Source organism: Pavona decussata, unplaced genomic scaffold, assembly GCF_977016875.1.
Source record: "Pavona decussata unplaced genomic scaffold, jaPavDecu1.1 SCAFFOLD_219, whole genome shotgun sequence".
Taxonomy (NCBI): domain Eukaryota; kingdom Metazoa; phylum Cnidaria; class Anthozoa; order Scleractinia; family Agariciidae; genus Pavona; species Pavona decussata.
Window position 1 is genome coordinate 797,869 of NW_028145624.1, and position 26,736 is coordinate 824,604.

General features: G+C 37.9%; 2 protein-coding genes and 2 long non-coding RNA genes across 5 annotated transcripts; 3 read left to right on the plus strand and 1 right to left on the minus strand.

The window, feature by feature from the left end:
• The first annotated feature begins 8,274 nt into the window (after window positions 1–8,274).
• Window positions 8,275–9,257, plus strand: LOC146459393 (uncharacterized). The gene is made up of 4 exons (XM_085089516.1): window positions 8,275–8,409; window positions 8,486–8,551; window positions 8,857–9,009; window positions 9,159–9,257. The coding sequence occupies exons 1-4, from the start codon at window positions 8,404–8,406 to the stop codon at window positions 9,255–9,257; spliced, it is 324 nt and encodes a 107-aa protein (XP_084945642.1). The 5' UTR covers window positions 8,275–8,403.
• A 140-nt stretch (window positions 9,258–9,397) lies between these two features.
• Window positions 9,398–17,871, plus strand: LOC146459394 (uncharacterized). The gene is made up of 3 exons (XM_085089629.1): window positions 9,398–9,566; window positions 10,867–11,041; window positions 15,474–17,871. Exons 1-3 carry the CDS (start codon window positions 9,447–9,449, stop codon window positions 15,740–15,742), a joined length of 564 nt encoding a protein of 187 aa, XP_084945755.1. The 5' UTR covers window positions 9,398–9,446; the 3' UTR covers window positions 15,743–17,871.
• Window positions 17,872–20,372: 2,501 nt separating this feature from the next.
• Window positions 20,373–22,338, plus strand: LOC146459395 (uncharacterized). Of its 2 annotated transcripts, none has more exons than XR_014857901.1 (3): window positions 20,373–20,504; window positions 21,363–21,450; window positions 22,053–22,338. It is a non-coding gene; the product is annotated as an uncharacterized LOC146459395 (long non-coding RNA). The 2 variants fall into 2 exon arrangements; XR_014857902.1 differs by having other exon boundaries at window positions 21,363–21,447.
• LOC146459396 (uncharacterized) lies at window positions 20,502–24,885 on the minus strand. Its single transcript, XR_014857903.1, has 3 exons — window positions 24,537–24,885; window positions 22,368–23,627; window positions 20,502–21,217 (listed from the first exon to the last, which is right to left on the minus strand). It is a non-coding gene; the product is annotated as an uncharacterized LOC146459396 (long non-coding RNA).
• Window positions 24,886–26,736: the final 1,851 nt, after the last annotated feature.

Consider the following 26,736-nt stretch of genomic DNA (forward strand, 5'->3'; position numbering starts at 1 on the left):
CTTGTTGTGTTTCTCCTTTTTAGTTTTTTAACTACACTGAAACCTCCATAAGACCCTCTGCCCGACTGATACCTCTTACTTCCATAAATAATGCGCCTCATTATTAGTAGAGATCCGTGTGGATACATTTTGATGACTGATACAAGTTGTACAGATGGTGAAAGCGGTTCACTTTTAGTCCGTTGTTGTTGTCGTTGTCTAAACTCGAGCTATATACAACCATACAGCATTAGGCAACTTTGACATGATTACGGATATCGAAGAACTGCCATAATGCGCTTTTTGGAGCTTCTCTATAGTGGTCAACAGACGTTTTGTCATAGAGCATTTAGTTCAGTTATGGAACTAAAAAATCCACCAGCAATGTTAAGGACGGTGCCTTCTTTTGCTACTACGCAAACGTTCTGCGCATCACGAGATACTCGGGTTTCCTATGGGTGGTGGCGCGGTTTAAAATTATGCGGAGAAAGCAGAACTTAGCAAGTGCTCTTGGTATCCAAAAAGAAAATTGGGGGTAGCCATGCATTTTTCAGAGATAATAAAGCTTCAATTTTACGAAAACGCCATACACTGCATTGCTTTGTATTTTACTGTTTCTCAGAATAATTGTTGCTTAATTATCTTTCAAAAATGCCCCGCTACCCCCCAATTTTCTTTCTGGATTCCAGTAGCCCATTTTAAGATCTGCTTTGCCCGTTTAGTCATAAACTGTGCAAATATACTTCTGTATAAGTAGGGACAGTATCACCTATCTGTAATTTCACTTTTAATAAAACGTGATTGATTGATGTAAACGTTGAAATAATGGTTTCTTTCTGTTGCGAATTACCTGCCACGGCACAAAAACTAGGATGATAATAATAATAATAATTATAATAATAATAATAATAATAATAATAATAATAATAATAATAATAATAATGATAATAAAAATAATACTAATAATTTACCAATTGATATAGCGCGTATTTACATATTCTGATCAATAGCGCTTTTAAAAGAGAAAACGAAAATAGATCACCGTGAGAATAAAGTAAACTAAGTTACAAACTATAAAAATGCTTCTTAAAAGGATAGGTTTCAAGCCGATATTTAAAACTGTAAAGTGATGTTGCTTGACGAAGCTTCACTGGTTGGCCGTTTCGGAGCTGCTGCTGAAAATGATCTTGCTCCCAATGTTGTAAGCATTTTTCCCTTGGGATGGTCCAATAACAGACCTAAGATTATCTAATGAATTCGATTTTATACTAAAAATATCACTAAGATAAGTTGGCGCTAGGCCATAAATACATTTGAAAGTCAAAAGTAAAATCTGATAGGATGAATTATCTGCGGCTGCGGATGGGTAGGACGGAAATAGCTAGATTGCAACAGAGAAATTTTGCCAAAATAATCGCATGATCGAGTAAAAAAGCGACAGTGGAATCTTCCGAGTCGATGAAACGCCTAGAAAGCTAAAAAGAGTACGACAAGAAAATCGATAAACTAAAATACCACGCGGAACCGGCGGATGAGCTTTTTTGGAGACAAAGAATACATGGCGACGGAAATTGCCCTAAAGGAAGCAAGGTTGCAAAATAATCGAAAAAAATAACGGATGGTCAATGGAAGGAATGAAATATTGGACTTTCCGGGGATTTCGGCAGTGAGGAAGAGGGGCAAGAAGATCTAATTCTTCATGTGGGACAAAAGAGGATACTTATCCTTCAAGTCAGAATCTCGAGTTATAAGGATTTTGCTGATTTCGAGCCAGAATCTCGAGTAAGGATCTTGAGTCAGGATCCGAGACAGGATCTCGAGTCTTGATTTCAAGTCAAGATTTCTAGTCATGATGATTTCGATTTCGGCGAGAAAATATGGAAAGAGAAAAAACTTCTATTGTTTTGGGTTGTTAGTAATAAAGCTTGATAAGTAACGGCAAAACGAGAATCGGCGTAACGGGGATTTTTCCCTTTTATTTAATCAGGAGCCTCACCCAATGGAGTCGCTCAATCAAATTATCCACTCCTTGGGCTGAAATTCTGCTAACTGGGAACTTAAGTAAGAACAAAAAACCTGGCTAGAAATTTACCCCAAACACTTTTCTTGCTGTGATTTTTGCTTAAATGTCGTTCCTGGCAGGAAACAACAATTATCGCCACCTCTCTAGCTTCCCATTTCCCATTTACTATTTTTGGCTGGTACCGGTGCCAGGTAGTGTACAACTGTTGCGTGACGGAGATGGCGGGTGCAAATTGAAAAACTGTGCATTAATGATATTTAAAAATTTTGCCAGCTCGAAAGAAATCGGAATGACTTTTGTTCTTTTGTTACGTTGTCATTTTTAGGGCCAAACCAGACCAGTTCTTTTACGTTGCGCTCGATGCTATCTTAGCACCAACGGTTTCGACACCGTGCTCTTGGTCAATTGTCGTCAACATCGCTGCTTTCTTTTGATCGCACATTTAATCTACTGCAGAGGTGATTTCTTGGTAAGTAGTCTATTTATTTTTTCTTTTTTTTTTTTTGCCTTCAAACTGAGTACCCTTTGTAAAAAATTTGCTGTGTGTCACCTTTGTAGTGTGATGCAACTTACTGAGAACTAGTATTTCTAATGTCTCCATACAATACAATACTTTATTGACACTCCACGTAGGGGTTTTCCATAAGTAAGGTGGAGCCACATATGCTGGTGTAGACCGAAATAAAACCATTGGTTGAATTTGGGGGAGAGGTGGCGTGTTAAAAAATCAAGTTGTCGTGACCATTTGTCTCCTTTGGAGAAATCGTTCCAGAATTGCGAGGTGAGATTCCATTCTGTAATTTTCTGCGGGGAGCAGCCATTTCCGACAAAAAAATAAAAAAAAGTTTGAAGGTGTCCACATCCCCAAAGGGTTTCTTTCAGAATAATAATTGGTACTCTGTGGGCCAGCTTGAGATAGGGTAGAAAGCATCTTTTCTTTTTCCATACTATTCTTTCATCTTACTTTGATGAACCATAACTGACTAGCATATTCCTTCAGCCTGGAAAGTCTCAAAGTGTGTTTAATTTCTGTAGCCATTTTCTTGAAAATCAGCTCAGAAATGTATATTACATTTCATTTAGAGTACGTATCACTTGATGAACCCGATCAAGGGAGGCTGATTTGGCGGAAGGGCTGCCTGGATTCATGACTTGTTTGTAATACAAAGCTTTCTTATGTTTTCCAACGGCGACATGATCCATAATTTCGTGCAGAATGATTTGCCAGTAATCAGAGACCTATGTCATGTGCAAAGGATTCTGGGATTGCTAAGGGCCGGAGGCAAACATTTCAAGTCGCTAGAAGGAAATGTTTGGTGTAAAGTTGTTAATTCCTCAAAAGCACAAAAGCAGTAATTTTGTACAAAAAATAACGCATTTGCGCCGTGAATTTGTGTTTGTGAGAAGTGGAGGTGACTAGTGTTAGTGCGTGGAAATTGTGTGATTAATGCGATAAAATCTATCGATAAACAGTTATTTCTTGCGTTAGGTAGTTGATTGCGAAATCTACTGAATAAAACTTAGGTATAATTCAGTGAGGGGGTTGACTCAATAAAGCCTTTTCAGTCCTTGTCAGAATATTTGATCCGTTTTGAGCAAAACGAAGTAATCACGAGGTTAACACGAAGGAAACGGCGAAAAGAACAACAGAGGAATTTTGTCAGAATGATCGCGTAATTGAGTAAAAATGCGACGATGGAATCTTCCGAGTCGATGAAACGCCTAGAAAGCTAGAAAGAGCATCGACAAGAAAATCGATAAACTAAAATGCCACGTGGAACCGGCGAATAAGCAGTTTGGAGACAAAGAATACATAGAGACGGAAATTGCCCTAAAGGAAGCAAAGTTGCAAAATAATCGACAAAATTACGGATGGTCAATGGAAGGAATGAAATATTGGACTTTGTGGGGATTTCGGCAGTGAGGAAGAGGGAAAAGAAGATCGAATTCTTCATGTGGGACAAAAGAGGATACTTATCCTTCAAGTCAGAATCTCGAGTTATAAGCATTTTGCTGATTTCGAGCCAGGATCTCGAGTAAGGATCTTGAGTCAGGATTCGAGCCAGGATCTCGAGTCTGGAATTCAAGTCAAGATTTCTAATCATGATGATTTCGATATCGGCGGGAAGATATGAAAAGGGAAAAAACTTCTATTGTTTTGGGTTGTTCGTAATAAGTAACAGCGAAACGAGAATCGGCGTATAAACGGGGATTTTTCCCTTTTATTTAAACAGGAGTACCCAATGGAGCCGCTCAGTCAGATTCATGATCCCCTTCTTGGGCTGAAATTCTGCTAACTGGGAACTTAAGTAAGAAAAAAAATCCTGGCTAGGAATTTACCCCAAACACTATTCTTGCTGTGATTTTTGCTTAAATGTCGTTCCTGGCAGGAAACAACAATTAACGCCACCTCTCTAGCTTCCCATTTCCCATTTACTATTTTTGGCTGGTACCGGTGCCAGGTAGTGTACAACTGTTGCGTGACGGAGATGGCGGGTGCAAATTGAAAAACTGAGCATAAATTATTTTTTAAAAATTTTGCCAGCTCGAAAGAAATCGGAATGACTTTTGTTCTTTTGTTACGTTGTCATTTTTAGAGCTAAAACGCAGACCAGTTCTTTTACGTTGCGCTCGATGCTATCTTAGCACCAACGGTTTCGACACCGTGCTCTTGGTCAATTGTCGTCAACATCGCTGCTTTCTTTTGATCGCACATTTAATCTACTGGAGCATAGGTGATTTCTTGGTAAGTAGTCTATTTATTTTATTTTTTTTTTTTTTGCCTTCAAACTGAGTACCCTTTGTAAAAAATTTGCTGTGTGTCACCTTTGTAGTGTGATGCAACTTACTGAGAACTAGTATTTCTTATGTCTCCATACAATACAATACTTTATTAACACTCCCCATAGGGGTTTTCCATAAGTAAGGTGGAGCCACATATGCTGGTGTAGACCGAAATAAAACCATTGGTTGAATTTGGGGGAGAGATGGCGTGTTAAAAAATCAAGTTGTCGTGACCATTTGTCTCCTTTGGAGAAACGTTCCAGAATTGCGAGGTGAGAATCCATTCTGTAATTTTCTGAGCAGCCATTTCCGACAAAAAAATAAAAAAAAGTTTGAAGGTGTCCACATCCCTAATGAGTTTCTTGCAGAATAATAATTGGTAACAACACTTATCAGCACTGAGACACACGTACCATCCCCGTGGTATGGTCAATACCGTACGCATGCGCACAACCATAGTGGCAGCCATGGACAGCTGTTTCGTCCTTATTGGGGCTCATCAGCATGGCATAGCCGTCGGGACAAGGAGCGGGAGTAACCCCGCGTATCGGAGACCCTTTACTGCCGAGGCGAGTGCATAGCACTCCTTTAAGCGCCAGCTCCACCGTAGGCAAGTGGTAGCTGTTGGTTGGGAACCGCAAAACAGTTCTCCCACGGCAATGCCGTATGGGGATGGGATCACTTACAGACCTGTGTGCTCAAAATAACTCGGTGGGCCAGCTTGAGATAGGGTAGAAAGTATCTTTTTTTCCATACTATTCTTTCATCTTACTTTGATGAAACGTAACTGAAGTCTTGTTAATGACTAGCATATTACTTCAGCCTGGAAAGTCTCAAAATGTGCTAAATCTCTGTAGCCACCTTCTCGAAAATCAGAGTACGTATCACTTGATGAACCCGATCAAGGGAGGCTGATTTGGCGGAAGGACCGCATGGATACATGACCTGTTTGTGATGCAAAGCTTTCTTAGATTTCCAACGGCGACACGATCCATAATTTCGTGCAGAATGATTTGCCAGTAATCAGATACCTATGTTATGTGCAAAGGATTCTGGGATTGCTAAGGGGGGCGGGGAGGAAAACATTGCAGGTCGCTAGAAAGAAATGTTTAGTGTAAAGTTGTTTATTCCTCAAAAGCACAAAAGCAGTAATTTTGTACAAAGGATAACGCATTTGCGCCGTGATTTTGTGAGAAGTGGAGTTGACTAGTGTTAGTGCGTGGAAATTGTGTGATTAATGCGATAAAATCTATCGATAAACAGTTATTTCTTGCGTTAGGTAGTTGATTGCGAAATCTACTGAATAAAACTTGGGCATAAATTCAGTGAGGGGGTTGACTCAATAAAGCCTTTTCACTTGTATTTACGTGTGTCGAGATTGTTTTCTTTCTAGTTACGTGTGTCATAACATTATCATCATGACAATAATGGGGTTGACAGGCGTGTTTTAACCTAAATAAAAATTTTGTCCTCATGAGTATACTGTATCTTTTAGCTAACATTCTTTCTTCTATGAAACAAACAATGTCCCCCGTAAATTTTCTTTTGGCTCTGGATTTTCTTCTAGCTTGTTAAATGCCATTTATAATTTGGAGGTTTTGCGTGATGGTCACTGAACAAAGCCGTGTGCCTATCGCAATTTTTTTTTTTGTATTTTGATCTCAAAGGTTATTTTTGCGTTATGCGTCCTTTTTATTATACCTCTTATAGTTTTTGTTTAGCGACTGTCGTTTCATGCCCTTTGTGGCATTTGGTTCAGATTTGCTATGGCTCATTCCAGTGCGTCTTTTGACAGTACAGCTTTTTTTTTTATCTTGGCTAACGGTACTCTTGTAAGGATACGATTTGAACCGTTTAATAATCTTATTATTATCTTGCAGTATTTCAATGCCGGGCCCGGCTATTTGCTTTTGTGGCAAGATGTCGTGTTTCTCATTACGGCTATTTGTCTTTTGATCCTTTCTTTAGCATTGTAGCTTCTTTGAAAGCTATGCAATGTGTTACTCTTTAGTAAATTGAGAGCTTTAAAAGTCCGCTTTAGTTACGGCTGTGTTTTTGTTATCATGGACTTCGCTCCGGTCTGTAACTATGAGGTTTGTGTTGCAGGAGCTTAGTATCGATTAGTATTTTCCTCCTGTGTTTTGATAACGCCATACAATGATTAGGCAATTCTTCAGTGTTGGCATTGTCGTTGCTCTGGACAGGGGCTGCTACGAGTCCTTCGGTCGTGAGTAGATTCTGCAAGCAACATTTTAGGCAATGGTCTAAATGGTCAGGCAAATTCGACATTTGGCAAGTTTTCTGTCTAAACATACCAAACTATCTGGTACATGGGAAGATGTCTTACACTTCCTTCAGCAATTCGGGAAATTAAAGCCTTCCATCGCCGCTAACTGAAGAAGAACTGGACAGAAAGACGGAAATCAGAGAAATCCTAAATAACGGTTTAATCCGGCGCTCAAGTAAAATTTTAGTTAGTTTAGTAGTAGTACACAGCAATCACAAGATCAATTGGATACGTTTTCCAGAGTACGGTCCGTATAAGTCGTACTTTGCCGCCTTGATCGACATCTCTGGCTTCTTCCAAGTTTAAGCTCGCGACCCGTTTTCAACATATCCGACACAGTTTCTGATTTTCTCTCAAAACAAACTAACTCTCGGGTTCATGGGAACGGGCGTTCAGTGTTCCTTCAGCAATTCGGGAAATTACAGCCTCCCTTCAGAACACACTTCATGGAAGCCGGACAGAAAGACGGAAATCAGAGAAATTCAATAACAGAGAAATCCTAAATAACGGTTTAATCCGGGTAAGTAAAGTTTTAGTCACAAACGCAGCCATCACGAAGATTAATTGGATACGTTGTGTAGTGTGGGGTCCAAATTAGTCGTACTTTTCCGCCTTGACTGATATCTCTAGCTTCTTACAAGTTTGAACTCGCGACCCTTTTTCAACAAATCAGACATTTACTAACCTTCTCTCTAAACAAACTAAAATATCTGGTACGCGGGAAGATGTCTTCCACTTCCTTTAGCAATGCCGGAAATTAAAGCCTTCTTTCACCGCTAACTGAAGAGAACTGGACAGAAAGACGGAAATCAGAGAAATCCTAAATTACGGTTTAATCCGCTCAAGTAAAACTTTAGTCACAGTTTTAAAACCTAACACAGCCATCACAAAGATTAATTGGATACGTTGTGTAGTGTGGGGTCCAAATTAGTCGTACTTTCCCGCCTTGACCGACATCTCTGGCTTCTTCCAAATTTGAACTCGCGACCCTTTTTCAACAAATCCGACACAGTTACTTATCTTCTCTCAAAACAAACTCAAATATCTTGTAAATGGGAAGATGTCTCACACTTCCTTTAGCAATGCTGGAAATTAAAGCCTTCCTTCACCGCTAACTGAAAAGAACTGGACAGAAAGACGGAAATCAGAGAATGAAATCCAATAACAGAGAAACTGTGAATAAACCAGTATTACGTTAATCTAGAAAAACTATAAATTGTGAAACGCACCTCTGCAAATCTTATGATCTCGCGAATGTTTAAAGGCCGTACGTTGATCCGTCTGCTAAAAGCTGCACATTTACACCACCGAACGATATAGTAAATCTGCCATGAAGGTGACTTTCAGTTAACGTTCATTCTTAAAGCTGATGTTCCTCTTTACTTACTTTCCATTTTAATTTTGCTTTTCAGATATTCGCAATTACAGTTCTCGGCTTGGAGATTTTATGCCTTCTTGCCAGTTTTACACATGGAGAGGTTAGTATGAATAGAGAATGCACTGCTAAGTAAGGCTGCCCTCATGATGAGCCAATAAACTAGAGACAACCTGACCTGTTTATTAATTACATGTACAATTGGATGAAGGTCATTTCCATTAAATTGCGAGACACATATAAATTTTTTATTCTTGCATTGCGTAATTGAATTGCCGGAGATATTCTGCGTGAGAAATTCATAGCATTTTCTGTTTAGAAGAAGAAAACCGTTCGCTTTAAGGGCAGGCCAACACATGCATGAACGTCAGTGAAAATTGATCAATATTTCCTTCAAATGTTTTCCAGATTGACCGTTATAAAATGGATCTCGTGGAGAAGGGAACACCATATTCAGAGGAAATCAATGTCGATGAAAAAAACGACGTCGAAGTTTTCCGAGTTCCTGCTCACAATGACGTCGAGGGCGCTGATTTTTACCACGATTTTAAGCCGATGATGGTGAGCGGACTAGTAATAATACTAATAATAATAATAATAATAAATATGTCAAAATATTTTGTACTGAAGTTTTAATTGGGGACACTGCAAAATGACTGAACCAAATTTACAAACTGAACATAATATTTGTTAAAATTCCCACTAAACAGGCGGAAGACAGACCAGTTGGTCATTTTATCCCTTATAAAACTGATATTAGATGTACAAAGATATACAAAGATATTGGCCGAGCCGTTCCAGATCATTAGCAAAAACTATAACTTGCTGAAAGTACCGTCATGTAATTGTTTCCTTGATTCTGAAAAGAAACCACAATCGATTATAAAAGCCATCAGTGTAACTGACTTGAGCGTGATATTTTAGTGATGCTTATATGGGGTAAGTGGTTTGTTAAAGCGCTTTGTCTCTCTTTTCGGAAACCTCCATCATTGATATTTATGCTTCTTGATCTACAGCGTGTCACTGTTACCAGGATTCTGTCTCGAAAAGTCTGCTACATCTCAAAACTGGACTCAGCTATGTCATCGCCAGGGAAACTGAAGGCGGACCTCGATCGGGTAAATAATCACATGTCGCCTCCACAGTGAAAACTTATTGAAATTTTCGCCAATTAATTCACCTTGTAGTGCTTGTGCCTTGCATTCGAAGAGAATTGCCCCAAAGGTTATTGCGCTGTCTTTAGAGGCCGAGGCAGAAAAGCTTACCATATACAAGCCCGTTGATTATAGGCAACAACGTTCAATGTTGAGCTAGTAGAGAGCCCAAAATTTTTAGGAGTCTATATTGAGCAAAATCTTACATGGAAAACACATATCATGAATGTTATTAGTAAGAAAATCGCCAAGTCTACTGGGTTGATATATAAAGTTAGTTTTTATTTGCATCACAATTTTTCTTCTTTTATTATATTCCGTGCTAATTTACCCCATCCCACAAACTGTAATTTAATATGGGCTTACACTTGTGTCACAAATCCACAAAAAATATACTTACCCTAAAAACGCGCTGTCCGATTGATTTCAAGCACTGATTACAGAGTCCCTAGTAAACTTCTCTTAACAAAGATGAAAATTTTAGATGTGTTTAGTATTTATTCACTTCACTCTAGTTCTTTCATGTATCTCTATCATAATAATCATGGTTACCGCTCTCCCTTTGCGAAATCTTTCAAAGAAGAAGTCAAATTCATCATTACTCAACGAGAAATTTGGAATAATCCTATCGATCTCATCCTTGCAGAACCAATGTCAAAAAGTTTTCTATACTTTTTCAAGGACCTAAAATCGGGAACTCCTTACCTATGCGTATCAAATTAGTTTTGAAATATCAATGTCTACTCATGACGCCTTTTTATGCATACCGGCAATACATTACTTTAATATAAAATCCCTGGGGGGAGACCTCGAAAATCCTATAAGCTCTAAAGCTTCTTCGAGGTCTCCTCGCCACTATAGTATATTTGCATTTACGCCACAAATACTTCATCAATGTGTTTCCTTTGTAAATTCATATAATTATAATTATATGGCATATTTATATTTCTCATTCATGTGTACACAGTTAATGTAACTACTTTAATTTAATAATTTATTTTATAATTTGTTGTGTATTTGTTTTCTTTTCTCCCAAAGTAATTTATTAGTGGCGAAATAAATAAATAATAATTAAATAAATAAATAAATAAATAAAACAATTGTATCAAAGTTCATTGCGCTGCCTTTCCTTAAATTAAACGTTGCTGATTATAAATGTTTTGAGGTCATATCGAATAATTACACTTTAAAAGATATGACTCTTTTATTCGTAGCGATTTTTCTTATTAATGCAGTTATTTCATCTTGTATTGTGATCCCACAGACAGCTTCCCAGACTGGCACGCTTCCAGTAAAGACAGATTCAAGTCTTGTTACTGTAACTGGACCCGCTAACAGACTTCTTCTCACGAAGGAGATCTTAGACTTTTGCGGAGCTTTGCCGATTTACAACACGGAACACACCAAAGTCAATCCAAGCAATGGAAATGGAACTGCGAGTAAGTAAGCACATTTTAAGCTGATGATAACATCAATAGACGAGGGTAAAGGACAATTAAGTCATAGTGAATTAAAAACAACATGCTGTTTCGGTCAAAGCAGACTAATCGCTTCAAAGCTCAGATCAGTTTCAGCTTAAATTTATTTAGTGGAAACTACAAGGGCATTTCCAAAAAATGTCCAACCAGTCAGCCGAGCAAGACGCGAGGCGGACGAGGCGGCAGCATTTTTGGGCCGATGCAGAGAGAAAAAATCTCGAGTGCTGAGTTCTTCTGTGTATGGTAAGATTTTATTTTTCTTTTCCTTTTTTCTGAGCGCCAATCCCAGAGCGAGTTTTTGGCGCGAGCTTTGAGTTTTAGGAGAGCCGCTAGAAAAACAAGTTTTTGTCTTGGGTAAATATGTTGAATTTGAGACAAAATGGCGCACACGCCCTTCAAGCTTTGAAAAATATTCAAGAAGTCAATTTCGCGTTTTCGGAAGAAAAAACACACCAGTAGAAAAACAGTAAATCGAAAGAGTAACTTCTAAGGAATACTCGAAAGTTTCAACAGCGAAAATCCAAGCATTAACAGCGAAGAAATGGTGCTTCGAGGGAAAATTGTGGTTTTATCAAGCGACGAGCAGGCGGATACACTCTCTTTTTTTTTATAAGAACGTCGAGGCTGAGATTAACCAAAATTTTGAGAACGTATTAAGAACATTGCTCAGGCTGAGAGTCGATGAAGAACGTTTTTATTTTGCTAATCGTATATAAAATCAAGTTAACAAATGCATTTCTTTTGTATAACATTAACAATGATGACACACATCTCGGTTTGTCATAATCGGCAGTTCTTGATACCACATCTCAGCTAGCAATGCACTTTGATAGGTTTCCTGTCACGTCCGCATTGATTTATTGAAACAAATGTAGCGTATACCATTTAATTTAAAAATATAAGAACCTTCAGCCTCAGCTCCAAAATTAAACGTTCTTATAAAAAAAAATAAATAGAGTGTATCTCAAAATTACCTTTTGAGCCGCGGGACTTTCTTGGTAATGTTCGAGTGCTTCTAAAGGTTTGATTGAGAATTTTACTGAAATACTATTCTAATTGTCCAATTTTTCATATTCCAAAAAATTACTGTTTTCTCGTTGGCACTAGCTACAACTAGTAATAATTAATATTAAGTTGTATTGCGCCTTTCATATAATGATCAAAGGGGCATTTACAGCATAAAAACTCAAGTACCGTATTTTCTCGATTAAACGCTCCCGGCGTTTATTTAAAACTTGTCCTCAGGGACCCGGCGTTTATTTGAAGCCGGCGTTTAATCGGGGTCCGGTGTTTATTAATGAAGTAAGATTTTCATCATTTTTTAGGTTGATTTATTTCACATTCTTTGAGACCCCTTTCGCAGTTTGTCAAGGCGGGACGATTTCTCCCTTGGATCCGACCTGACAGACCTAAGAGTGCCTCAGTCATAACAACAGGAACGTGAACATTGCTATATATTTTCAAGTTTGTTTTGTTGTACAGCATACATGGCAGTTAATGTTTCGCCAGACTTGTTTGTTAAGCAGTTATTTAAATAACAAAAGCAGTATACTGTACAGTACGTGTCATAGCAGTGCGTTTCTAGTGAATATCTGTACTTGTTGGCTCGACGCAAATAAACGCCGGTACCTCGAACAAACGCCCCCGGCGTTTATTTTAAAATTAGCAGTTTTGACCCGGCGTTTAAACGAGGTCGGCGTTTAATAGGGGTCCGCCGTTTAATCTGGGTGTCAGTAAAACGCGGGGTCGGGGCCGGGGTCGGGGTCGGGGTCGGGGTCGGGGTCGGGGTCGGGGTCATTTTTTTTATTTTTTTTTTTAATTTTTTTTCCTTTCTTTTTTTCTTTCTTTTTTTTTTTTTTTTCCCAACATCACAGGTCATTTGTGTCAAATAAGGATTTTAAAAAGTTAAGTCTCTAAAGCTTACTAGCTTAGGATAGGTCATTTGGTGACAACACTCGATGCGGTTCCATATTCTGGCGGACATTGGTTCCGTGAATTGACTACCTTTTATTCTTCCAAGAAACGAAATGAGGCAAAAAAATACAAGGTACGAGACAATATATTTCCTTGAACTAACAATTTCGTGAACTAGAATGTGCATGAACTTACTATGAACTTCCATGATCGTGCTCGTTTGTTACAGTCAATCCGCGTGACTATTATTTCCGAGAATGAAATAAACATGCGTTCGAAGCTCGGCATTCGAATGGAATGTAGAACATTTCTCTGGAAATCTTTCCAAAAAAGACGCATTAACTGACAAAAAAAAAAGATTCAAAATACTTGAGAGACAATTGTTATTTTTGAAATACTTGTGCTGTAATGTAAAGAAAAATTATACCGTCAATAAACTAGGGAAATTTCTACGAGAACTCTGAAATCTCATTGCCGACATCGAAACTGACATGTAAATAGGCCTTATCACGGTTTTCGACGCCATTTTGACGAGTAGGCAAACAGGCTTGAAATGGAAATCCGATGTCAAATAATTTTCACAAAACATTGCTGCTGAAAAATTCATGAATTGGAAACTTTTGGCATTAGGAAAAGGATTTTAAGAAAAAAATTGGAGGGATGTAACTGTGCCAGAAAGCGTCCAGACTAACAATTGTCTCTCAAGTATTCTGAATCTTTCTTTTGTCAGTTAATGCGTCTTTTTCGGAAAGATTTCCAGAGAAATGTTCTACATTCCATTCAAATGCCGAGCTTTACAAAGGAATTCGAACGCATGTTTATTTCATTCTCGGAAATAATAGTCACGTGTGACTGATGGATTGACTGTAACAAACGAGCACGGTCATGGAAGGCGGCGGGGGTGTTCATAGTAAGTTCATGCACATTCTAGTTCACGAAATTGTTAGTTCAAGGAAATATATTGTCTCGTACCTTGTATTTTTTTGCCTCATTTTGTTTCTTGGAAGAATAAAAGGTAGTCAATTCACGGAACCAATGTCCGCCAGAATACGGAACCGCATCGAGTGTTGTCACCAAATGACCTATCCTAAGCTAGTAAGCTTTAGAGACTTAACTTTTTAAAATCCTTATTTGACACAAATGACCTGTGATGTTGAAAAAAAAAAAAAAAAAAAGAAAGAAAGAAAAATATAAAGAAAAAAAAAAGTGATAAAAAAAATGACCCCGACCCCGACCCCGGCCCCGGCCCCGACCCCGACCCCGACCCCGACCCCGACCCCGCGTTTTACTGACACCCGTTTAATCTAGAAAATACGGTATGATAAATTAAACTTAGTAGACATCAAAGCGTTCCTGATAGAAAAAAAAATGATATCGCGTTTATAGAAAGGAAGCAAAAATCCCAAACTTAAAATGATGTCTGTTTTCTGTTATTTACATGCCAAAATATATTCTCACCTTAGTCTGTGATTTTGATAAAGCAGTCAAACGAGATAAAATAGCCAGGGTCAAGCAAGTACTGTGATTGGTCAAACTGAGTTCTGTGTAACTCGACAATGCACGAAGCATACGTATGGTGCGTGCATTATAATTGTACATATGCACGGAGCACACGTCAGATTTTTTGCCTGTGAAAAATCTGAGAAATTGAGAGACAGAATGCGCTGTCACTCCAGCGATTCGCAAAGAACAGTCTTTTGTACTGATGTTTCCAGACTTTTAATTAACTTCAACTTGTCTCTCAACACCTTAAAACTAAACTTGACTTGGAGTTAACTTCTTGAACTTGCTTACGACGTGACGAAAAACTAACAGTTTGACTTTTTACTTGATTGCGCGCGCTGTCGCGTGCCCTGTCGTGATCGTGTCGTGATCGGCAACAGCGCGCGCTATTAAATTACCCGTTATCTCGCGTAAGGAGAAACTTGATGTTGATTCATTAAAATTCGCCCTTGTCTGAGGAGTTGCGAATGTTTATATTTTATAAAAGAAATAAAAAAACTTGTTCCTCGTGCATTGTTGAGTTATATAAGCACTTGGGAATTTTTAAGAACACTCGAGAAGTGCAGAGAGGCACTCGCCTACGGCTCGTGCCTCTCTGCACTTCTCTCGTGTTCTTAAAAATTCCCAAGTGCTTATATAACTCAACAATGCACTCGGCGCGTTTTTTATTTCTTTAATAAAATCTTCCTTTCCCATTAAATTGTCATAATTATAAGGGTGGAGTGGGGGTTAGGTGAGGGTTAATTAAGTTGTTGTCAGCCTGAATGCCGTTTAGTTTTTTAAAGTTAAAATTTTCATTTTCATTTTCATTTTAATGGAAAACACCATACAACGAGGGTTATGCTATTTTCTGGGAAATTAATTAAGCCATGAGCATCGATATATATATTTTTCGCCGACCCTGAAGGAAAACTCTTCCAAGAGAGAAGGTGTGAACCCAAAATCTCATCTGTCTATCATTTGCTTTAATTTGCAGTTATCCGAAACAGACGTCAGAAACGGCGCATTATTAATATTGTACCTGGCCCTAAGTCTTGCCTTGCAGTGCTTGGAAGAAATCCGCACGAATATCTTAAGAGAGATGGTTGCCTTAATGGATTTACTTATTGGGATATAACATGCCTAGGATTTCAGAACCAGGTCCTTGTTGCATTTGTTATGTGTACAAATCCTCTGCCACCAGGAAGACCATCACCGAACTGCAAATCTTGGAAACCAATCTGTTGTGACTTCACATGCCCTTAGCAGCTAAGAAAACTATCTAAGAGCTGCGAATGTTCCTTGCCAGCGGAACATCTATTAAGATTTGTTAGTTCAGTTTTTTAAATGTTTCTACCCGATTAGTTTTCCTGATAAAATTTTATTTTGATTTGAAATTCACGTAAAAGTTAAGTACAGAGTTACCGAGAATATTTCAATTTTGACACTTCTTGGTTTTTTTTTTCTTTAGGACGGACCGGCAAGAGGTTCAGGGGGTAATATTTTCTGCCTTACGTTTTTCTTTTGTAATTACAGTCAAACCTATATCAAACACAGAGATTTTAACCCCACCGTTTTGGCCGAAAATCTCCCGTTTTCGCCGATCTTTTCCGGCCTCCCGTTTTCGCTCAATGTTTTCCCGTTTTTTGTTAACTTTCCTCTGGCAAAGGGAGATAATGTTTTCCCTCCACTAGTCTCTTTAGCACGATCCTTTGTCGTTTTTCTGTGGTATCGCAGGCTTCTTTTACCTTTTGGGGCATCCTAGCATAAGCCTGTGTTTGAGCGCGGTAATGCACTGCATTGCCTCGACTTCGTGCGAGGTTAGCGTTCGTTTGTATGGTTTTCGAAGTCTTTCTGTCTGTCAAAAATGTCATAGGGACCAATACGTCTCAGCTTTCACTATGTGTTTAAAACTCTACCAGGTTATCGAAGACAATTTCCCATTGAATATGATCTCAAAAGGCTGGAATCTGGGGAAACGGTTACCCTTGGGAGCGTACCCGCTTAATATTAGTGTATCTGGATAAAAAAGATATCAACAACAGAGCAATTTGACGTAGGAGTAAGCCCACACGGGGCGAATTGGCCAGTAACAACATTTTCTACTTCCGTTTGTCATCCGTAAAGAGAAATTATAGCATTTGGTTACCAGATGGCCATACTTACAGTTATCGTTTTTGGAGTCCCTTATAACAAAATGGCTCTTTAAGGACGGTGCCTACTAATACAGAAATACAGAAATACAGAAATACAGCAATTAAAGAAAAGAAAATTGGGGGTACGCACTTATTTTTTTAGAGATAAATACGCAACAATAATTCTAAGAAGAGCTAAAATACAAAGCAATGTATAGTATATTTTTCCCAGATTGAAGCTTTATTATCTCTGAAAAATACATGGCTACTCCCAATTTTCTTTTTGGGCACCAACAGCATTTGCTAAGTTCTGCTTTCTACGCATAGTTTTAAACCGCGCAAAAATATTCCTGTATTAGTAGGCACCACCCATAGGAAACCCGAGTATCTCGAGATGCGCAAAACGTATGCGCAGTAACAAAAGTAGGAACCGTAAAAGACAATAAAAATAGACACAGTGGGACTTGTAATGAGGTGATCGCGAAATAGAGGTCGTTTTTACCGTGAATCAGGGAAGCCAATTTCGGGAATTTAAGAAATGGCCGCTTAATAAGTGGGTAAGCTGTTAATGCAGATTTGACTGTTTGAATTTTCTTTTGCCAGATTGCAATATATTTCTCCGCTTTGTCATGATGTGCCCCATTGTGCACCACATAAAACATTCTACAGGCAGTTATAATAAGTAAAACAATATGCATTTACGTAGACAATAGATACTATCTAGGTACTCTTAATTTTCTTGATTTTCGAAAAAAAAAACTTAGTTTGTGGGGAAAAGATTGCTATTTTCTGTATGTGGAACTACATTTGGCAATATTCAATTAAATATTCGCTGAAAAATTTAATCCTACAAACAAATTTGCATACTGAATTTTTGAATTGGTTCAGATCATCAGGGTTATATTGAATGTGGAAAAATAGTTATCGGGAATCCTCTTCAAGAAATATCGAAAATTTATTACATTTATTACACGCATTTCCTTTTGCTTTCACTAAAAATGGCTAAGTGATTTTAAACTTGATTTTCAAAATAGATTGATGTTGTTGATAGCTCAAGTATAAAGTACATAAAACTATTCTGAGGTAGTTTAGGCTATTGTAAAGCAAAATTGTTACTAGCTTCAAGTGTAAAGAAAACAATTGATTGTGCGTTGTGTTACCAAGCTATATAATCATTGTAATGGTGCGTATAACAGGAGTCATATCTTCAGATGTATTTGATTTGACGTTTTATAAAAAAAATAAATATCCTTTGCTGGCCTTGTTGTGTTTCTCCTTTTTCGTTTTTTAACTACACTTAAACCTCCATAAGACCCTCTGCCCAGCTGATACCTCTTACTTCTATAAATAATGCGCCTCATTATTAGTAGAGATCCGTGTGGATACATTTTGATGACTGATACAAGTTGTACAGATGGTTAAAGTGGTTCACTTTTAGTCCGTTGTTGTTGTTGTTGACTCGAGCTATATACAACCATACAGCATCAGGCAACTTTGACATGATTACGGATATCGAAGAACTGCCATTAAGCGGTTTTTGGAGCTTCTCTATAGTGGTCAACAGACGTTTTGTCATAGAGCATTGAGTTCAGTTATAGAACCAAAAAATCCACCAGCAATGTTAAGGACGGTGCCTACTTTCGCTACTACGCATACGTTCTGCGCATCACGGGATACTCGGGTTTCCTATGGGTGGTTGCGCGGTTTAAAATTATGCGGACAAAGCAGAACTTAGCAAGTGCTCTTGGTATCCAACGGAAAATTGGGGGTAGCCATGCATTTTTCAGAGATAATAAAGCTTCAATTTTACGAAAACGCCATACATTGCTTTGTATTTTACTGTGTATCAGGATAATTGTTGCTTAATTATCTTTCAAAAATGCCCCGCTACCCCTAATTTTCTTTCTAGATTCCAGTAGCCCATTTTAAGATCTGCTTTGCTCGTATAGTCATAAACTGTGCAAATATACTTGTGTATTAGTAGGCACCGCCCTGAAACAATTCTTAAAGGAACAGAATCACCTATTTGTAATTTCACATTTAATAGCCAAGAAACATGTTTGTATTGATGTAAACCTTAAAATAATGGTTTCTTTCTGTTGCAAATTACCTGCCACGGCACAAAAACTAGGATATAATAATAATAATAATAATAATAATAATAATAATAATAATAATAATAATTTACCAATTTATATAGCGCGTATTTACATATTCTGATCAATAGCGCTTTTAAAAGAGAAAACGAAAATAGATCACCGTGAGAATAAATTAAACTAAGTTACAAACTATAAAAATGCTTCTTAAAAGGATAAGTTTTAAGCCGATATTTAAAACTGTTAAGTGATGTTGCTTGACGAAGCTCCACTGGTTGGCCGTTTCGGAGCTGCTGCTGAAAATGATCTTGCTCCCAATGTTTTAAGCATTTTTCCCTTGGGATGGTCCAATAAGAGGCCTAAGATTATATAATGAATTCGATTTTATACTAAAAATATCACTAAGATAAGTTGGCGCTAGGCCATAAATACATTTGAAAGTCAAAAGTAAAATCTGATAGGATAAATTATCTGTGGCTGCGGATGGCTAGGATGGAAATAGAATGCAACGTAAAAAATTTGGCCAATTATGTCAAGTTCCTCAGGGCTGTGTATTTTGGAGAAATCGCTGATAAACCTGATTAGAGTTTGTTCTTCCCAGAAGAAATCATTCAATATTTTCCCAAAGGCTGGTGCTAAGAGCAATATGATGTTACAGGAAGCGGGGTACCTTGTCAGAATATTTGATCCGTTTTGACCAAAACGCAGCGAAATCGTTTTGATAGACAAGTCATCTTCAAAATAGCAGGGTGGCCTTTTAGCTCTTGGCTGATATCAATAGAGGGCCTGGGTAATTGACCTCTAGAAATAGAAAACGGATCTTCAATATGTACAGTGACTTTAAACAGTGTTTTATAAGTTAGTTCAGTGGCAACTGATTTTGATATGAAAAGACTGTTTTTTAGGTGGTTTGTTGCTAACATATCTAACTTACTACACATATTGTAAATATTGGTAGTACTGCAACTTGTGTTGGAATTGTACTGTAGTATTATTGCATTGTTAGTACTGTAAGTTTAATTTAGTAATAAGCATTGTAAGGATTGTCATTATTAAGATAAATAGATAACAATAATAATAATAATAATAATAATAATAATAATAATAATAATAATAATAATAATAATAATAATAATAATAATAATAATAATACAGTAGAACCCTGGGGCCCGTTTCTCGAAAGTCCCGGTAATTTCCGGGCCCGTTAACTTATCGGGCAACTTACCGGGAAACTTTACCGGGCCCGATAATGTGTTTCTCGAAGCACCCGTAAACTTTCCCGGTAATTTCCGGGCCCGGTAAAATAGGGGATCGTTACCAGGCTCTTGCGCGCGCTACACGCTCGTTCAAAAGAGAAGGAGAACGACTTGGGACTACTCGATGGAAAAGCACGGTTATACTATGGATAGGACTGTCTTCATGATTAATCGATTATTGAAGGACGGTGCAATACGTGCTAAGTTTAACTTTCAGTTAGTCGTTTTGTCAAAGGAGAGCAACCAAGAGAGATCATTATTTTGCATTATCATGTAATTTGCAAGATATGATCGGTTGCCTTTGGTAGCTCGATTCGACAGTTTCGCTTTTGGCCATCGTACATGTATCTATCGTCTGTGAAGTATTTTTTTTATGATGATACTTCACATGGATATGCGAATTGGAGATGCCATGTTTACATTATTTTAGAACGCGCCAGTGTGGGAGGAAGGAAGGTGTATTGATCTGCTGGATTCCGATCTGCTTTTCTCTTTGATGGTCAGTTCGTGGTTGTGCAACAAACATTTGGTGGTGTTAAAGGTAAGCTTATGTACGTTCAGATAACCATAGCTATCCCTTTTATTGTTTATAAATCAAATATTGTATTTTTGGTTCTTGGTTAGTCAGTTTATTGAAATCCTACACATACATCAAACCGGAAATGACTAATTCTAATTACACTCTTAGAAATAAACCATGTCTGAATGATAATGGTGAGCCAATTCCAATTTCTAGATTACAGATACTAGGTATGAAGCAACACGTAGTGATTTTACTCTACGTAGCGGAATTTTATTGGATTGCTATAGTCTTTATATGACTAATACATGCTCAGTTGCTCGATCGCTAAAAAAAGTAGTCTCTGTTCCTGTGCCTGAACCCTACTGTGAAACCAATGAGTGGCTGTCATGTCTGGATTCAGATTAATGGTATTAATATTCAATTTTGATCATAATAATGTTACAAGTATGATAAAGTTGTTATCTTATTATAACTTGATACAGGAAGTCAGTCTGGCAGCTGGTAACACTGCACTGCTGCTGTTACAATTTACTGGTAATAATAAATATATTTGCACCTGAATAACACTTGGCTGCCAAATTGCTCACTTGAAAATACAAATATTTGTGATTTTTTGTTCAAAAATCAAACTCATTCCAAAACCAGTCATGCATTATCTTGGAGAGGGGAAAGGGAGGATGCTAGTGATAGCAATTAATATCAGTGGGAGCATAATTGTGGTCAGTTTATGACTATTTTGCCATACTTCTGGTCAGCCAAGATTAACCTACTGTATTGGATTACAGTCATGACCTTTGGTGATGATCACTGAAATGATGTTTAGGACAACAACACTTCTAATAGTACTAATAATTTATTGATGATTTAACCTTTTAGGGTAAAAAAAAATGGACAGGCACAACACCAACTGGGGCAAACAAGGAAAAAGCCACCAATTTAGACACTTGCTCAAGCTCAGCTGGTAGTAATAAATTCGAACCATACAATAATTGATGTTTTCAAAATAATCTAATCACCAGTACATTCTGTGTGAATATTCATTTTTAATTATTAGTGTCTATTAATAAAAAATGAACAAAAGCTAATGCTGTATTCAAGTGACTAATTATATAATAGGTTGCAGATCTCAATTTTATGTTCCAGAATTAAGTTATACAATGTAGCCTATCCACTGAGTGTCTCCAATATATTTTAAGTAATTAGTTTATACCCTTAAGGGGTAGATGCTAAATAAAAATAGTAACAATAATAAATTTTAGCTGCAAGTTTTTCAGGAATCAATATAGGCCGAAGAACATTTAGTGAGTTAATGACATTGAGTTGGCAGAACTAAGGAACCCTATAGCATTTTGGAACCTTTCCGAAAATGCTACTTATACATAGCTATTAAGATATTGGTCAGGATATATCATCATCATCATCGTTATCATTGATAAGGTTCTTAGCAGCCGACCACATCCATCTTTTTAATAGCTCCGAACATGTGCTGAACATGTGGAGATTAGAAAGTATAATTTATTGAATTCTAGGCAAAACAATTATTTTTCCTTTTGTACTTTGAAACAGTGACTGCATACTATAAAATGAAGATGCAAAAGGTGGAATTAGAAATGAATCATTTCAAAGAACAAAAGAGAGGAGGAGGAGAACTCTTGGCGTACCTCTAAGGACCAGCTCTACAGAAAAAAAAATTATTGAAAAGAGTAATATTATTGATACACTGTCCATTAATGGGTACATTTTAGACACTCACCATTGTATTGCCTGTTTCTCGAATCTCTATGTTGAATGAAATGCGCAGTGACATTCAACCCAGCAAGCCTCAACACTGAAAACTTGGGGAACGGGGGGGGGGGGGGGGGTGGGGGCGAGGGGGCTAACAGAGTATTACATTGTTCATTGCCCTTTTAGAGTGCATTATTTGCAGGAAATAGGAAAAATGATGAGAGTGTATCAACCTTTCTGCAATAAATAATTATTATTGCTTGTAGCTTTGAACATTATAGACGTCTATATCTGCATTAGAACAGGTAATTAAAGCGCATGTTCATTAGACCTGTGACTTTGAACAGTGTTGAATATTGGGGCCATATAACTCCAAAATATAACTTTAATTTCAACAATACTAATGTATACTATCCCACTGGAATCTGATAGCCAGGTTAACAGGTAATATTCTTCCTGGATATCTTTTACATCAAACTTTTCACAAGTCATCTCAATAATTATTCATGCAGGCTATCAGATTTTTTTGTAATTTCTTTTTTTCTGCTTGTCATTTGAACTGGTAAATAAAAAAGATACATCCCTGTGAATGTATGAAACATATTTTTGAACTGCAGATGAAAGATTAAATAGAAGAAAGTTGCATAAATAACTGTGAAGGTCTTTCTTCTATTTAAAATTGATATAATAATTGCTTCATATTTATCAACACCAAAAAATTCCCCACCGAAATGTTTTCTAACCAAATAAATCTGCCAAAAAAATTAAACCTAAGCCACCCAAAAGTCCAACTGAAAATCCCTAACTTCAAACCCACAAAAGCTCTCATACATCAGCAACAAATATAACTGAGTACCCTCCCCTGGGGTGGGAAGAACAGTGGGACTTAAATTATGTTTTGGTTAATGGCTTAAGTCAGAAGCTAATTGTTTGGCAGATTTGAGCCCTCAAATCACAAAGTGAACATGGAACCATATAATTTTCTGACACAAGAACCAGACTGTACGTATGCCAAAAATGTTGTATGCCAGGTCATTTCAAGGTGGCTACTTAACTTTTTACATTCTCATGTTGTTTCACTAACAAAAATAGTCAGCTTCACTTTCATGAAGTCCTATATTACAAGGAAAAGAAAGTATTGAAACACTTTAAAAGAATTAGCAGTTCCCATATTTTTAAGTATGTCTAACCTTATGTAAACATTTAGTAAAAGTGAGTTTAATTATCACATGTAAAAGATTTACTGCCAGTGCAGTTGTCAAGCTCATTTAATTCTCCCAATTACTCATGTATGTACATTTTTCTTAATTAAAATTTCATTAAAATTCAATTAAGTTGTTCACACTCAGTCTTCTTCCATCAGTTGTTCCCCTGCTCCTGATGTTCTCAGTTAGCCCTCTTCTGTCAGTTGAACCCCTGTGGATGAAAAAGAATTTTCAATAAAAATTATCTTGAAAAATAATTATTCAATAACAATTTAAAAACATTATTCAAGTTATTGTCCACAAAATTATTTAAGTGCATGTTCAGCTGTCCTTTTTGGTTATGTCTAAGAGTGGGCCTCATGCCCGAAAATCTCTCGTGCAGCTGTTCTTGTCTGTACCATGCTGGCACTTGCTTGGCTTGGCATGCTTATGTCTGCCTGTTCAGTTGCAGTTGTGGCTGCTCATTCATTCATTCAATACATTATTTGGGCAGTTCAGTTGTACGTCTGCTTTCCATGGCCCAAAGAATATTTTCATACGTTTTTTATTTACTCCCCCTCCCCCTACCCTACCCTACCCTTGCCCCCAGTTATTTTATTTTTTTGTTTGTTTGTTTGTCCTGTGAACTCCTATGTTACACTTGGTCAGTAACACAAATTCCTGTATTTGTAGTTGAAAATGACACCTCCATCACTTTCGTTTTTTTCCCCAAATTTATGAAGTGTTTATTTACAACCATCAATGACTTGAGTACTGAGTGGGTTTAGTTTCAATTCAGCCGGATTTCCTTTTTGTTATATTCATCTTTCCATTTCAAACACGTTAGTTATTTCCCCCCCATTTTCGTAGTAAATGCAGCTAATTCGGTAATTCTCATACTGTACTTTTTCGGACGATCGGAAGCAGTTTCTACGTAAAAAAAGCCAGCTTAGATCTCAAACAAAAACCATCTAAGGGCCACGCACGGGCAAGTATATGCTTTACGGGGCAAAATTGCAAGTCCTCCCGGGATAACCGAAATTCGAAACACACTGAGCAAATTACTGTAGCTCTGGTTTTTATCGACTGAAACCAACTGGATTAGGAGTTTGTTCTAGTTCTAAAATTGCAAAATATTTACCTGTGTTTTCGCGGACAGCGGACAGCTTCTCGTACTGTACGGTATCTCTCGAAAGGTTTCCTCCAGTAAACTCGTCAACAAGCGAATTTATTACTTCCCTGGATGACCAGTATCTTTCTATTATTTCTCTTTCTTCTATTTTGTCTAAAATCAATCGCTCTTGGTAAGTACGCGACCGACAAACCGGGACAAAAATGACCGCCTCCGGCGGCCATCTTGTTTTCTTGCAACAAAATATTGCTTCCCGTAAACTTTACGGGCACTTTACGGGAGGTCATGACCTCCCGTAAATTACCGGGCAACTTACCGGGCAACTTACCGGGATCGTAAATAACGGGAGTTTCGAGAAACACCCGTAAACTTTTTTTAACGGGCAACTTACCGGGCCCGATAAGTTACCGGGACTTTCGAGAAACGGGCCCCTGGTAACTCGAACTCGGATAACTCGAACTCCCAGCTAACTAGGTCCCGTTTCCCTTGGATTTGACCCTACTTTTCAGTCACTTTTACTCGGATAACTCGCACTCAGATAACTCGAATTCCTCGCCAACTCGAACTAAATTTTGTTTCCCTTGATCGAAATTTACCCCGATAACTCGAATTCTGGTTCTTGCACCTCACTGATGTCATCCCATTAGCTCCTCCTGTCATGTTATCAGTGAAAAACATTGGAATCGACACTTATAAAGCAATTTCATTTTAATCAGTGCAACAGCTCACGTATTTGATAGTCATTTCCGATCTTTTCAGTCAAGCCGCATTGCAGGTTTAGTCAAACCTACAATGTACTGTAATCCAAACTTCCGAACCATTCAGAGAAGTGGCAATTTATTAGAGGACAGTTGTCTCGCACAGAAACAAAAGAAAAAGATATGCAAAGGTCGCAAAACCAAATTAATGTCCAGTACAAACCCTCATCTTTTAGGAAAAAAAATCGCTCAAGCTCAGTCAGTGTTTATTTAGTCAAGGGCGAAAAATCGAATCTCGTTCTTCGCGCTCGATGTCGCGCTCATCCTCTTAGACCCAGGAGCAGTAAGTCGGGTGGAAGGGATTACTTTCGCCCAAGAAAATCCCGACTAACTGCCCCTGGGTCTCCGAGGATGGGTCGTGTTGGCTAAGTAAATGAAATCACGTTATCAGACATCCAAACCTAACCCTATCAAATTCGTACTTTCCGTCGTTATGCATCTGAAGCAACAGCTGTTGGAAGCTTTTTCTGTATTTCAACCATTTTAGCTTCTTGTCTCAGACAGAACGAGAGATCAAATTAAGGAAAAAAAAAAGAAATTAGGTAAAAGAAAATGAACTCCTGGTAAAGAAGTGACCTTTGACTTCATGGTGATTTGAAACAAAGGGCTCTGTTTAGTCAATATTAATGCTCCAATACCTAGTTAAGTCAGTAAACCCACATTAAATGTACAAAAGTGAAAAGAAACTAAATTGGTCGACAGACCGTAAGGAAAAGCGGTCAACATGGAGAATGGAGTCGTGCAGGCCTTCCACCGCATCCCTGGGACGTAGAAAAGTACGACAGACGAGAGATCAAGGCAACGCGCTAATGTTCAAAAATTGAGTAATAGTGAAGAGACGTGATTAAAACTTGAGCTTGACAGTGAGAAGGAGAGTGAGTTATACTGTTAGTGAAGTATAACGTCAACAATTTGGGTACAATTTGCGCGACCAGGATACTCGCCGGATGCAACACGAACACGAAGGAAACGGCGAAAGAACAACAGAGAAATTTTGTCAAAATGATCGCGTGATCGAGTAAAAAAGGGACAGTGGAATCTTCCGAGTCGATGGAACGAAGCTAAAAAGAGTATCGACAAGGAAATCGATGAACTAGAATACCACGTGGAACCGGCGGATGAGCTGTTTGGAGACAAAGAATTCATGGAGACGGAAATTGCCGTAAAGGAAGCAAGGTTGCAAAATAATCGAAAAAAAAGAAAAACGGATGGTCAATGGAAGGAATGAAATATTGGACTTTTCGGGGATTTCGGCAGTGAGGAAAAGGGACAAGAAGATCGAATTCTCCATGTGGATTCAAGGGTGGGACAAAAGAGGATACTTTTTCTTCAAGACAGGATCTCGAGTTAGGATTTTGCTGATTTCGAGCCAGGATCTCGAGTCAGGTTCTTAACTGGCAAGATTCGAGTCAGGATCTCGAGTCAGGATTTCGAGTCTGTATTTCGGTGGA

What these genes read in the sequence shown, in the direction of transcription:
- LOC146459393 (XM_085089516.1), top strand. An exon ending in CCAGTTTTACACATGGAGAG is followed by an intron (nt 8,552 to 8,856) that starts GTTAGTATGAAT and finishes AATGTTTTCCAG; the next exon opens with ATTGACCGTTATAAAATGGA. An exon ending in ACGATTTTAAGCCGATGATG is followed by an intron (nt 9,010 to 9,158) that starts GTGAGCGGACTA and finishes CCCACTAAACAG; the next exon opens with GCGGAAGACAGACCAGTTGG.
- LOC146459394 (XM_085089629.1), top strand. Translation starts at nt 9,447, where the DNA reads ATGCTTCTTGATCTACAGCGTGTCACTGTTACCAGGATTCTGTCTCGA. An exon ending in TGAAGGCGGACCTCGATCGG is followed by an intron (nt 9,567 to 10,866) that starts GTAAATAATCAC and finishes GTGATCCCACAG; the next exon opens with ACAGCTTCCCAGACTGGCAC. An exon ending in CAATGGAAATGGAACTGCGA is followed by an intron (nt 11,042 to 15,473) that starts GTAAGTAAGCAC and finishes TTTAATTTGCAG; the next exon opens with TTATCCGAAACAGACGTCAG.